At 38.1% G+C, this 13946-nt stretch overlaps 1 protein-coding gene across 2 annotated transcripts; it reads left to right on the top strand.

Moving 5' to 3' along the window:
* The first annotated feature begins 59 nt into the window (after nucleotides 1–59).
* On the top strand, nucleotides 60–11991 carry cfap69 (cilia and flagella associated protein 69). 2 transcript variants are annotated; one of them, XM_028597542.1, is made up of 23 exons: nucleotides 60–473; nucleotides 1632–1691; nucleotides 1781–1846; nucleotides 2217–2326; nucleotides 2417–2493; nucleotides 3159–3257; nucleotides 4014–4166; nucleotides 4413–4587; nucleotides 4871–4994; nucleotides 5118–5166; nucleotides 5284–5405; nucleotides 5515–5746; nucleotides 6243–6395; nucleotides 6486–6601; nucleotides 7272–7390; nucleotides 8145–8226; nucleotides 8328–8520; nucleotides 9098–9235; nucleotides 9578–9654; nucleotides 9996–10193; nucleotides 10562–10648; nucleotides 10743–10826; nucleotides 11334–11991. In XM_028597542.1, exons 1-23 carry the CDS (start codon nucleotides 378–380, stop codon nucleotides 11496–11498), a joined length of 2775 nt encoding a protein of 924 aa, XP_028453343.1. In that variant the 5' UTR covers nucleotides 60–377; the 3' UTR covers nucleotides 11499–11991. The 2 variants fall into 2 exon arrangements, with proteins under 2 accessions (XP_028453343.1, XP_028453342.1); XM_028597541.1 differs by having other exon boundaries at nucleotides 3159–3329.
* The last annotated feature ends 1955 nt before the right edge of the window (nucleotides 11992–13946 follow it).

The raw sequence follows: 13946 nt of genomic DNA, 5'->3' as shown, positions 1-13946 counted from the left end.
TCTGCTGTTTGCCGTAGTACACGGTAACCATGGCAACTGTAATAATGTTACACCGTCAGACAAGCAAACGGAGATGTTGGATGACTAACGTTATTTTTACATGCTTTTTTAACAGAGTTTGGTTACTAGAAACAACTCGGGTTCAGGTTGTGTTTCCGTTAATGTTAGGTCGTTTTTCTTTTTAGCAAACAGAGACCGACGTTAGAAAGTAAACTTGGACGCGTTTATAACGTTTATAACTGACTCTTTTAGCTAGCTAAAGTTTAACGTTACCACCTGGCAGCAAAATCATTTCGTGAGGCAACAATTCAAATTTACCGACAATGTTTAAAGTAGCGTTAAGACGTTAATGCAAAAGGTTCCTTGTCATTTTGGAAATGGATTTAAGCAAAGTTGTGCACAGAAGAAAACCGGACATTCCTGTAAGGTTATTCAGACCAAGAGCACCGGATAAGAACCAGCATATTCAAGAGGTAAACAGGTCATATTCATCTAGCTAACGTCAGTGGTGCAACAAGTATTAAGATCTCCTAAAATTAGCAATACCACAATTCAAAAATACTCACTCAAAAACTTAAAAAGTAAAAGTACTATAAAGAAAATGTCCTTAAAGTATTCACTATGCAGCCAAAATGATCTATGTCGTTTCGAAATAAAAGGGAAATATGGGAATATGCACCAATAAAGTTCAATATTTATTGAAAAGGGACATTGGGTCCAGAATTATTTATATTTTATGGAGGGGCTCAATGTCAAAATCTGATTTTAATACCTTTATTATTTCTGTTTATGCTCACATGTTCCTCAAAAATGTGTAGTTACTTTATTTATTTTTTAAAGTAATTAGCAGACAGCAGACCAGTGACCTGCTAGTCCTTTAACATAGGAGAGTGGGTTGGTTTGATGATTTGGGCAGGATATAATTAAGATGCAATGTGTAGTCTAATGTGTGAGCTGTATTTGATGGGTAGTTAGAGACAACAGGGTACATTTCCAATTGGTTAATTCAGCGATGCAGATTTTTTCAAATATATCCATTATATACAGTATATTTTATATGAATACCTGTATACATTTTTTAAATATTATTTAGACAATATATTGTATATTATCACATTTAGTTGGCAAAAAAATGTAAAATGTGGACCTGTTGTGCAATTTTAAACACCTAGCTAATTGCCAGATGGCGCAAAGCTCTGAATTTGGTTATTAAGTATAGAAACTACAAAAAAGAAAAAGAAAAAAGAGGGTTGAAAAGCCTTGTGAAATGTTGGACCATACTTTATCCCTTACTTCTATAATAAACTATGGATCTGGAAATAAAGTGCATTTACTTAATTAAAAAAATATTATAAAATAGGCTGAAGTTTTGCTTTTTTTAAACTCAAAGAAGACTTGGAGACATGCAACAAAATATTACAAGAACGTTTACACATTTTAATGCAAACATCCATCCATCCATCCATCCATCCTTCCATCCATCCATCCATCCATGTTTAATGCAAACAATTTTGTCAAATCTTAAGAATACAAAATATAAATGTATTTAAATAAACAAATAATTGTGACAAACTTGTGTTCAAGTCTGTCTGTCACCAAAGAAGCGAGACTAAACTGTAATTTCTCAACAGTTTAGTGTTAAAAGTCTTGAACTCATCAAGGTGATTCGTCTTCTTGAAGATCCTTTGACAGTAAGTTCAACTTGAATGTCATCAGACTTTTTTTCTGTTTCCAAGTTATGTTATATGTAATCATACTGTATATTCTGTTTTTACCAAAGGCTAACTTGAAGGAGAGGCACCTTTTTGTACTGAAGAAACTACTGAAGAGGAACCAAATTGGCTTTGTATCCTTTGTTCTGGATTCCGTCTTCTGATTTCTGATTACGCAGACTTCTCTTTCCAAGAGATATTTTCCAAAATAAATCTCTTTCAGGTGTCACACACACTGCAGCAGATTGTCAAATTTTCCTCATTACTGTCTCCTGGTACAGTGATGGAAATAGATTTGCTCTTATGCAACCTGAACACCGAGCCAAACGTCGTTCCCAAGGCTCTAATTTACAGCTGTAACGCTGTTGCTGTCAGCATTTTCCCTGTTAAGAAACAACCTTAGTTATCATGGTGACTCTTTCCCCATCACTTCCCCTCCCTCACTGGGATTTTTCTCTGTATAAGCTTGAATGTTTTTTTTTATACTTCTTAAATTATTTCAAGCTTTTGAAGGACCTCACAGGCATCACCAAAATACTCAACATCTGTGCTGAGAAAGTGACGGATCACCCTGAATATGTGCCAGTTTTGTGTGAGGCAATTCAAATTTGTAGGTAAAAAAACTCAAATATTTCAAGCCTACATGGAAAAGACTGATGTTTTTTGTTGTGACATCATCAACATGTGGATTTGCTTCATCTCAGGCTTCCCTTCCTAAAGGAGAAAGCATCTGATGAGCTGAACTACGCCCAGGACGTCATAGAGTTCCTCTCTGACATGGGTACACGGATCACTTAAGTTTCATTTCATAGTTTTACATTAAACTGTACTGTAGCACTGTCGCTTTTGGCAAACATTTAACATTTAATTTTCAGGACTATTTTCAGTGGTGGATTAATACACATTTGGTGAGTAATTCCTGCAGCAGGAAAAGAGATTTGTTAACAGAAAAATATATGTAAAATATCACCAGGCTTACTCATATTACATGTATTGTGTGTCAAAGTTACATTATCGTGGTGTGACCTCTAGCTCACCCAGTAAGAGCGTGCGCCCCATGTAGGCTGAGTCCTTTGCAGCGGCCTGGGTTCGGATCCGACCTGCTGCCTTTTGCTGCGTGTCATCCCCCATCTCTCTCCCACCTTTCCTGTCTATCCACTGTCACTATCGAAAAAAGGGAAAAGCCCCAAAAAATAATCTTTAAAAACATTATTTAAAGAAATTTACATTATCGTTGTGTGGTAATGCAGTTGTTTTTGCGTTGACACGCTTGTGTAACTTTTTAATGCAAGACATTACAAAGTCCATATTATCCTTCATATATTTTTTACTTGATTTTTACTTTACATTGCTCAAAACTGATTTGGTCTTTTAGTGAAGAAAGCAGTTTCTCCCGACAGGAGTGACCATGACGAGTGACTCTGACAGATGTGTTTCTCTTGGCAGGCTGTCTGATGAGGGTGCCAGATGCTGAAGTGAGGCAGCACATAGTTGAGTCTGTGAAATCATTCTACAGCTGTGTGGCTCCTAAACAGCTGCTTGACGGTACGGACCGTCTCTCCAAGCCAAAGCCTCGGACTTTCCACTCTGACAACCGATTTTCTAGACTTTCACCGAGTGAGGTTTTCTCATGGCTTCTGTGGTGGCATGCTTGTGCCTTGCTTTCTTTTCTTTTTGTTTTGACTATTTCTTTCTTTTCTTTGTGTGTGTGTTTTTTTTTTTTCTTTCTTTTCTTTCTTTTTCTTTCTTTCTTTCTTTCTTTCTTTCTGTATGTATTTCATGTTTTACATTTTTTACAGTCTTACTGATACGTCACAAGACTGATATGATGATGAATCAGTATTGGCTTCTCAATCTGGCCAAATATAATCGTCAAACTCATTGTTCAACCCGAATTTCCCCTCTGGGGATCAATAAAGGCTTATCTTATCTTAAAACAACTTTGTAAATAAACACTGTATAAACACAGTTTTGTATACATAATATAATTAATATGACTAAAATGTTTTTAAAATATTTTTTACTGCACTAGAAATCCACCATCAGTTAGACTCAAATTTTTGTGTTCTTTTGAATCTATTGTTTTAATTATTTTCATTGTTTATCACAAAAATTGTCATTGGTATGGTGTTGTTCCCGTTCCTCCGATTTCCTATTAAGAGGCATTTGTAAACAATAATGGGTTGTTTTCTGTATTTGTAATTTTTGTTTCTTTTGTCTTCTCTTTAGTTTGTTTCTTGCTGTTCACATCTTACATGCTAAAAATGTATTTTATTATCTATTTTAATGTGTGTTCTGCAGGGCTTCAGCCAACCTCTCCAGGCTACAGGCTGCAGCTGCTGGAGCGCAGTGACCTGGCTCAGACGTTGCTCCTCTCCATGGCCGCTCTGGATAACCAGCCCGCCATCAAGCTGCAGCTCCTGCAGACACTTCAGATCCTCTCCAGCTCCTCTGGTCAGTAGCTGATTTTATTCTGGATCCACTGAGGTAGTGGAGGAGGGGATCTGTCAGACATGTCAATCCAACCTCCTTCATTAGATAAAGTAGCCAGCTCTCAAGTACATAAATCATCTCATGACCGAATAACAATCAGACAAACAATCAAAAAAGTGCTTTTAAGTGTCCTTGCGTCAATGTCAGCAGGTCAGTGGGTTGTTTTATCATCAATCACATCAATCGCATTTCATTTTACAACCACAGATATGAACTGTGCGCTAATACTGAATGCACGAGGAGCAGAGATGATCTGTCTCCACATGAACGAACCCGACCCGTCCGGTCAGGTCCTGTTCCGCTCCACCGAAATCCTCTGGAACCTGCTGGAGAGAGGCAGCGAGGAGGTCACTGCTCAGCTCAGCAGCATGGAGTGTGTCATGTATGTCTCCTGTGGGTTTAACATGTTTTCATATGTGACTGATGAGGACAGTGTGTGCTTATAGAGTTAATTTCTTATAATTACTTTTTATGTACTTAGGGAGAACAAATCCTGAAATAGATAGAAACCTAAAATGTTAATCCCTTTTAAATTTATCAACAAGTTCAAGTTATATGAGTCAAGGATGAATTAATGTCTACCCTCTAAACATTTGTCTACTTTTGTGCTCTCATTCTGTCCAAAGAGCTTTTGGATATTTACTTTTTGTTCATTTGTTCATTAGGTCACTGAAAGAAGCGTTTTTTCACCAGCTGATGAGCGGTTTCCGACAATCTGACCTCCAACTCAGAAATGATCTGCTTGTGATCACAACTCTCATCGGGGAAAATCCAAACTCTCTGCTTATTGTGAGTACAGGATAGGTCATTGTATCATGGAAACACACTGCAGCAGATATTTACAGTCACATATGGAGAAGGTGTGTAAAATATGTCACCACAATTTGCTTGACATCATGTTTCTATTTTTAGGAGAGTTCATTTGCCAAACAGCTCGTGGTTTTGGTCACATTTCCAGAGAGTGAGGCCACTCTTTCCTTATACATCTTTGCTCATTTTTACATTTGAAATATAACAGGACAAGTACAGTTACATTAGCATCTTTTATGATAACAAAAATGCTTCCTTTATGTTTTAGTGAAAAGTCACAACCCTTTGGTCCACAACCTCAAGCTCACCTACAATAACGAAGACTTGAAAATGAAGAAGTTGCTTTTGAATCTGTTGGTTTTAATGTCAAAGGACTTAGCTGCCCTGCAGGTCAGTCCCACACTCTCAGTGTCACACTTAGTGTCTCTTTAACTGTTTGACTAAAGGTCACATTTTTAACACCCATTTTTAATGTTCCCGCTATGTTTTCTTCTCATAGCTGTATAAAGAGGAAAGTGTTATGCTTGTTCTGCTGACGCTTGCAAAGCCGCCTGCTGCCTCGTCTGAGCCTCGGTCAGCTTCACGTCAGTGGTCTTCCGTCCAGCAGGAGGAGCTCCAGCTGCAGGCGCTGGCAGCCCTCTCCACCCTCGCTCCACTCATGTTGGATGACTACATGTCCTGTCAGGGAAACGCGTGTCTGCTGCTCATTCTGGACTGGTGCGTTGCTCAAGGTGAGGATGCTGCAAAACACAAATTCCATTTTTATTCATAGTGTCAAATCATAACATAAGTTATCTCAGGACACTTTACAGATAGAGTACCACACTCTATAATTTACAGAGACCCAACAATTTCCCCCCAAGAGCAAGCATTTGGTGCGACAGCAGCAAGGAAAACTTTCCTAACGAGAGACTAAAGAGAGCCTGTCCTGTATCGGAAATGTCAAAGGTCAAACTCCAACATTCATGTGTCCTGTCAGAGTGCCCTTGAGCAAAACATGAGTCACTGCTCGCTCACTCACTCTGAGATGTTGTAGATGCATCAACTTTAACTGACACTTCAACTGCTTTAAGCGCTTCAACTGCAACTACCATACAACATGTCACATGCAAACAAATAACATTTTTGGATGCTGTAACCCCATTACAGTGCTTTTGTTTTTCTCCATAATTTGGGTATTGTAGTCTTTTTTCATTAAACAACAGTATCCTCATATCTTTCCTCCAGATGCTCTCTTTGGTCAGGGTGACATGGGAGAAAGAGGCAGTAAAAAGGCTCAGATGCGACATTGTATCAGAGTGCTGAGATCTGTGACGTCTTTAGGTGAAGATTCAGTCCACCTGGACCTTTGTGATCAAGGAACCATCAACCAGCTCCTCGGTAAATTTGATTAAAACGTGCACAACATCAGCAGAAACATTTTACTTACTAAACGTGGTCAATACAGATGTACCTGTTGTATTTTCTCAGGGATTTTGATGCAGATGGAAACGAGCCCTGATGAGGAGGATGTAGTCACCCTGGAGATAAAGTCAGATATTCAACTGATACTTTCAGCGCTGTGTGAGAGTGACATGCATAGAAAGGTAAAGATGAGATTATGAAGCCGATAAAAGCTCCTTTTAACTAACCTGTTGAATTACAAAAGTCACTGTGAGACAGCTAAGAAGTAGTTTAACTTATAGCCACTATGTGACTTTTAACTTTAACTTTCAACTTTATTTTGTCACCAGAGGGCAATTGGTTTTACAGCATACAATACATGAAAAACAGCATAGACATACAATATGAAAGGATATGGGGGGTGACTATGTGATTATACCATCTTTCAAATCCGTTTAAAAGATGGACAAGAGAATACGTTTTTATTTGTAAAAAAAAAAACACAATGCCGGTGAAAATGGATGTGGTCAGTGTTGTTTGCCACAGTGTCTTCTTTGATACTACCACTTGGTTACTGCCAAAGAAAGAAATTTGTAAACAATTTAAACATTGCTGCTTTAATCAACACATTAATAAATGTAATGTTTTTGCTTTAGAGCTTCAAGTGAAGCTTTTTCAATATTACATTTACAATTTACTGTTATTTCATCTCATTTTCACTTCAAACACTAATATGATTTTACCATCAAACTTTCTTTATGTTTATATTTACATTTGTCAGTCAGATTTCATGCTCAGATCACAACATTACATTTTCAGTAACAGCAACATACAGTATCTCCATACTGACAGACCTGGTGTGTTGTACTACAGGAACTGTTTGGATCAGAGGGAGTTGAGATGGCAGTTCACTTCCTGAAGAAAGGCTCCCACAAGTTCTACAGCGGTCTGGGACACAACAAGCTCATCCTCTCCACAGTGGACTGCGTGTGGTCAGTTCAGCTAAACCTCGGCACACTTTCAAAGATTAACTGGCTAACTGTTTGAATTTATTCAATTTTATTGTCGTTAACACGAAATGTGCAGGCATATATGTAACGAAATGTAGGCTTGTTATTTATTATAATGAAACATACCAACAAATGTCCCATTTACACTTGTCATGTCCAGAGTCAGTTTACAACTGGCCACATCAATGTGTCTTCCTTAGCTGAAGGCATATTGATGTCTCTGTTAGTCATTATTTCTTTTCAGGATCTGAATTAAGACCCAGATCTTGTGTCCTCGTATGGTTTCAGAAATCAGATTTGAATCTGTCTAATGTGTTTTGGTTACATTCAGGCGTGTAACTATTGTTGAGGACACCGAGGTCTTTGCTTATATAACTTATGTTTATCTTTATTTAAGATGGTAATGAATTTTGTTGATTTTAATATTTTCTTAAACTTGAACTTAATCTCTAGGAAAATGTATATTATTTAACTTCAAGTTTAATAAAATAATTAGGTAAGAACATACTAAACTCTCATCTCCTTTTGATTGCAAAACAATTTACGTCATCCTTCTTCCCTTTATGAGTTTTTTACACTTGGCTTTTCCATTGTTGTATAGCTTTCTTAACAGTCCAAGACACATTAAGTGTAAATACAGTATGATTCACTTTTGGGTTTTGGAGAATTTGGTAGACTAACTGGAAGGAAAGCACTCATTGATTCCCCACAGTTAAGAAAGTTTATATCCCATCAGGTCCTGCATTGTGGGTTGCTACACCACAGAAGATTACTTTTTGGCGAAAGAGGGTGTGTCTCTTCTGTTGGACTTACTCAGTGTAAGTAGCTGATTGATTTCCAATCCCTGAAGCTTAACTGAAGTTTTTGTTGTATTTGTGTGTCTATAATGCACCAAAATATTTTGGGTGTCTCTCTTCAGTCAAGCCCCAGATGCTTGCGCTGCAACGTCCTCGCCACCCTGCTGGAGTTATGTGACAACGCCAACACTCTGTCCTACATCCTGAGCTGGAGGGACAGCGGCGGTCAGACGGCTCCCAGTTTCCTGCTGCAGCTGTGGAGGGACGAGGAGGAAGAGCTCAGAGTCAGCCGAAACCAACACGGAGGGATCGCAGGTCAGTCTGCAGACTTTAATCAGAATCATAATCAGAAAAAGTTTAATTGCAGTTAGTACTTAAAAGGAATTTGCCTTGGTGGTTAGTGCATACATAAACAAACAAACATATTCAGCATTAATATGAAATATTAAGAGTCCGTGTCAGTGGGGGTCTGGGTCCTTGTTGATGAGGCTGACTGCAGAGGTGTGAGGTTTTGGTCCCGATGGACCGCAACCTTCTGCCAGGGGGAGAGGTTCACACTGTTTTATCAACAGTAATGAGTCAATGACAAGACTGTGAGGAAGTACAGTTAACATACAGTACATCTAGGAAATATGGCAGTCACTGGTATCTAGACTGACCTGTTGGTTGGCAGATCATCAGGGAGTAAACATCAGCCCTTAACTAACATGTTTCAACTTATTGTCTGAAGTAGATAGTACACCAGAGCCAGTCATACTTTTCACATTGTAGAAAGTGCAGGACAAAGTGTCAACACGCGCCAATCAAAGGATTAACCAATGATTTGAATTTGAATCTCATATGTATACAGGTTTTCCTCTTATTTTTGGCTTTTTCACTTTCTCACTTTAAGATCCCCAGAGGCCCCTCCTTAGTCATTACCAGCAGGAGAACACCCAGCGGTCATTTCCTGCTAACGTACAGAGTGCAGCAGTGCTGGAGCTATCAGAGAACCTGCGATCAAAGATTTACTCCATCTTCTGCAAACTTGGTAAGAAGTTATTAAAGAATTAGACCGGTAAATACAGTGTCACTTATTTAAACCATACATCTGTAAATATGTAGATAATGTTGTTTTCATCATGTAGCCTAGAAGCTGTAGTCTAAAACATGTTGTAGAAAACAAAAGATACGTCTCTATCATTTAAAGGCCGGATGGGGTTTTGACATGCAAGGTCAGTGACCGTAATGCCAAAATACTGTAATGATGTATACAGGAAAGTATGACAGCCTTGATAAAATTAGCACTACAGTTAATTTGCAAAATTAGATATATAGTACACTGACATTTTAAAACTATGTTGTGAAAAACAATGATTTGTTACTTTTGCAGGTTTTCAAGACCTTCCTGGACTGTCAAGAAAACATCATGTGACTTTGAGCATCGTCAGGAGATATCTGGACTTCAAGGTAGAACTGCTGTTTATTAAGCAAAGAAAATGCCAATGCTGGTTATGGAATTAGTTGAATTTGCACCAGGAGTAACTGCACCAATTTTAAGTAGGATTGTGTAATTTTTTTACACCATCAGAATAATTTGAAATCAGATTAATTGACAAGAGTCAAATAGAGTTTGTGTCAACAGAGAAAAATATGGGACCAAGATGTTCCTGGTTGTATATTTAAACTCTAGAATTATCAACATATCCCCTGCAAACATGTTGAAGTGTATTTTTAATACAGCAAGCAAAGACTTCTGTTTCAGACACAGAAGCACTTTGAACATTGAGGTGTCTGTCGTGTTGCTGTAGGTCGGAGAGGTGTGGGAAGAGATCAGCAGGGAGCTGAGTTTGGACGGTGTGACACCGATCACCCCCGATAAGGAGGCTCTGAGTACAATCTGTAAGATTGCTGAGGACACGGCGAGGAGGGTCGCAGCAGAACAAAACAGAATCCTGGAGCTACAGGAGAAGGAGGACATCGGCGAGGAGGAGCTCATGTACACAGAGGTGCTGAGAGTTTAATGCAGTAACCACAAATAGTAGACGACTGAAATAAAATCTGTGAAAGTCAGCTGAAGATATTTGTTTTTCCTCATGAACCATTGCACAAACTTGAATAAATTAATCTGGCACAATTATCCCAAAATACAGTCTATAGTATTTTGAGGCAGATCCAGACTATTCCAAAGTATTTTCTAATTTAAAAAAAAAAAAAAACATTTTTAGAGTTTTGACACAGTGCAAGTCTCTGATTGCTTTCCAGTAAATTTAAATTGATGCATATTGTCACTGAAAGTAATTTGTCTATGAGACTTCACCTTATCTATGTAGACACAGCAGACATCTTGTTTTTTTTTGGTGTCTTTATGTTGCAGATTAAGTCTCATTGGAAGCAACGGGATCTTACAGCCAAGTCATGGGACAGTTACGTTTCCAAGACTTCAAACTATGAGATCCTAAAGGTTGTTATCTTTAACATCCGCAGATATAACCTCAAGTCAGCATTGCTGTTACAAAGAACGGCGTTTTTATGTTTTGCTGCCTTTCTTTGTACAGGAAGTAAAAGCACAGAGGGAGAAATATCTTGAATCATCTAGACCAGACCCAAAGCACGAGGATGCTGCAGTTCATCTCACAGAGGTCTCTCACTGACACACAACATTTATATTGAGGATTGAACTGCTCACTGACTTTAGAAGATAAAACATGAAGTATGTTCAGCAAGGTGGTTAAATCAGTTGTTCTGACAATAAGTAAGCAGACTTTTACAGACCTCGATTGGCAAACACGAGAAACTGCAACAATATCTTCTGCACAGCTCTTTCACCCCCTTTATCAAAAATATCTTGCAGTGTAATTTGGGGACCTTTTGTTGTGTCTGGTTCACAAAAGAGCCAGATAAAAGCCAGAAATCTCAACACTTGGGGAAGTAATCATTATCGAGGAAGTCATTATTGCCAATATGTTAATTTTGTGCACTGAGGCTGTAAAAATAGTACTTGTTTGGGAAATCTTGTGCAAGGGAAATCAGTGCAAATATATCTACCAACTCTCAACTCACCAGCTTGTGACAAAGAGCTGTGCAGAACAACAAGAAGATGTACTCACCGATGATTTACACATGCTGTGTTTTGCTTTGTGTTTCAGCATTTCATTGGAAAGGTGATGTCTGTAGAGAGGACAGATGCTCAGGGGCCCGCGGGAGTGAAATTGACGCTGGCCAGAGCTCCCATCAAGGCTGCAGGTCAGGATGAAGTGGGACCCACAACACAGGACCCAGAATACTTCAGCACTGTATCTGTAAAAGAGTGATGTTTAATACAAGCCCTTTACATTATTATTGCACCTTTATTTTATCTTATAGAGTTTAATCTACACCCAACACAAAACAAACCAAACTTTGCAGCACATTACGAACATGTTAGCATGAATTGTTGTTTATTTCTCGTAGCTTCTAATTCCTTTCCCAGCGTCTGTAGATACTGAAGTGTTTTTATCGGACATGAGACTTGAGACATGAGGTCACTCGATGTGCACAATCAGAACCTTGTAGTCTAGTCCACCTCCAGTCCTCTTAAACAGACACACACACAGTGCATCAAACTGACTGGCCTTTGTGGCCTAACATAACATATGGTCTTATGTCAGCTTGTCTGATGCAAAGTACAACTGTTCATGTATATTAAATAAATAAAACAGCATAAGTGTTTTTTCAGATAATGTGATAGGTAATTTAAGAATTTGATTTGATTTGTTTTTTTCCCCACAACATTCAGATCATTAAACAACATATAATTAAAATGTTTAGATTTGTTTCTATGCATTCATTCTCCAACATTCTACGTTTATATAAGGCAAGGCAAGGCAATTTTATTTATGTAGCACATTTCAGCAGCAGTGTAATTCAATGTGCTTTACATAAAACATTAAAACACAGTTAGAAATTAATACAGAATTAAAAATAATTAATACAAAATTAAAAAAAGATAGAATACAGGAATACAATTCACAATGCAGTACAATGAATTAAAAAAAGGCAATGTAAAAAAGAAAGAGCTGAGTGCCGACCTACAGTTTTCTGGAAGTTTGTTCCAGATATGTGGAGCATAGAAACTGAACGCTGCTTCCCCCTTTTTGGTTCTGATTCTGGGGATGGCAAGCAAACCTGTCCCAGATGATCTGAGAGGTCTGCGTGGTATAACCAACAGAGCAACATGAACAGTGAGGCCCTGAATAATGTGGCAACATGGAAACTGAGGCCTTATGTAACATCAAAACAACAATCACTAAATAACTTTAAACATACAAACAAAAGTCTAATTATATCCAGTAAAAGTTGATCCTCATATGTATGGCAGCTGTGGCACCCAGGTCCATTTACGACAGTTGTTAAAAAGTATTTTCTCTATAGTGTTTCTAGGTTACATAAGTCACTGCAGCGCATTAACACACATGTTCCTTCAAGCGTGCAACATGCTGCACAGAGCCTCTTCTTCTCTCTCTGCTCTCACCCATTTTACTGGCTGGGTGACCAAATCATCTCTGACAGGCCGCGGCTTTTCATGCAGCTTTGTGAGTGTGTGTTGAGCCTCGTCAGACTGGGACGTTCACACTGTACAAAAGAGCGGGGACACACACAGGAGCCTCTTCAGTACGACAGGCTGCCACTGTTTGTTCAGGCTGCTGAGGGGCTTCACATGCTGCCTGTCTGTCTGCGGGTGCTAAGCTACTGCAGCCGTCGATGAAGGTGAGGGTGAGCGCTGATGGTTGCTCATCAACTCCCAGAGGACTCGTTAACTTCAAACTGTGAGACTTTGTTTTACCTAAAGACTGATGAATAACTGCTTTTTTGGTACAACTTGAAAATGATTTATATTCATCTTGGTTTCATATTCACATTTGAATTAGGGTTGTGCCATATCATATTGTTCATGATAATACAGGTATCATTTTTTATGGAAAAAATCATATCGTAATAATGGCAATATTCCAACTTGTTGGCGTTATTGCCTGTTAATCTAACTATTTACATGTACTAAGAGAGATTTTTTTTTAAAGTTTTTACTGAGTATTTGAAGGCAAACGGTTCAAATGTATGCTGGCATATAAAACCATAACACTTATTGCAATTGCATGTTCTTGAAATTAATAATAACGTGTTAATATATTCAGTATTTTGTCATGTCATCAAGGATTTTATTATCGCAGGTATACCCTGAAATATCATGACATTATTTTAGGGCCATATTGCCCCATCCCTAATTTTAATGACATTTAAATTTAATAAATTCAAATAATTTAAGATTTTAAAGCAACGGAAAATGTCAGGTTTCAACAGACAGAAGGAGATATTGTAACAGCTTGAGTGGAGCACTAACTACTTTGTGTTTAAAGGTTGTGTTACAAATAACTTATTTGGCTTCTGTCTGTACTAACAGATGATTCAAGTAAATATAACTAAACACAGAGAGATGAAACTGTATTTAAAGGTATGGCATTAGATTCAACATGCAAAGTTCTGGTGTGGAAAAGCTGACTGAATATTGATTAGAATATTACTGTTAAAAGATGAAAAGCTGAAGTGGAAGTACTAAAGATTGTGAGTTTTGCATTCAGTGACGCTCCATAGGCTGAGCACATCCGTAATTTTTGCTTTTCTAAGAGTAAATTACAAAACAGTTTTGTTTTAATTATATACAATAATAGTTTAGATTATCTGCAGATAAACTAGACAGCAAAATGTCTCAAAATACACTCCTT

The sequence above is a fragment of the Perca flavescens genome, chromosome 14 (assembly GCF_004354835.1).
Source record: "Perca flavescens isolate YP-PL-M2 chromosome 14, PFLA_1.0, whole genome shotgun sequence".
Classification (NCBI taxonomy): domain Eukaryota; kingdom Metazoa; phylum Chordata; class Actinopteri; order Perciformes; family Percidae; genus Perca; species Perca flavescens.
Note: the sequence above shows the minus strand (reverse complement) of the source record. Positions and strands in the feature narration are given on the sequence as shown.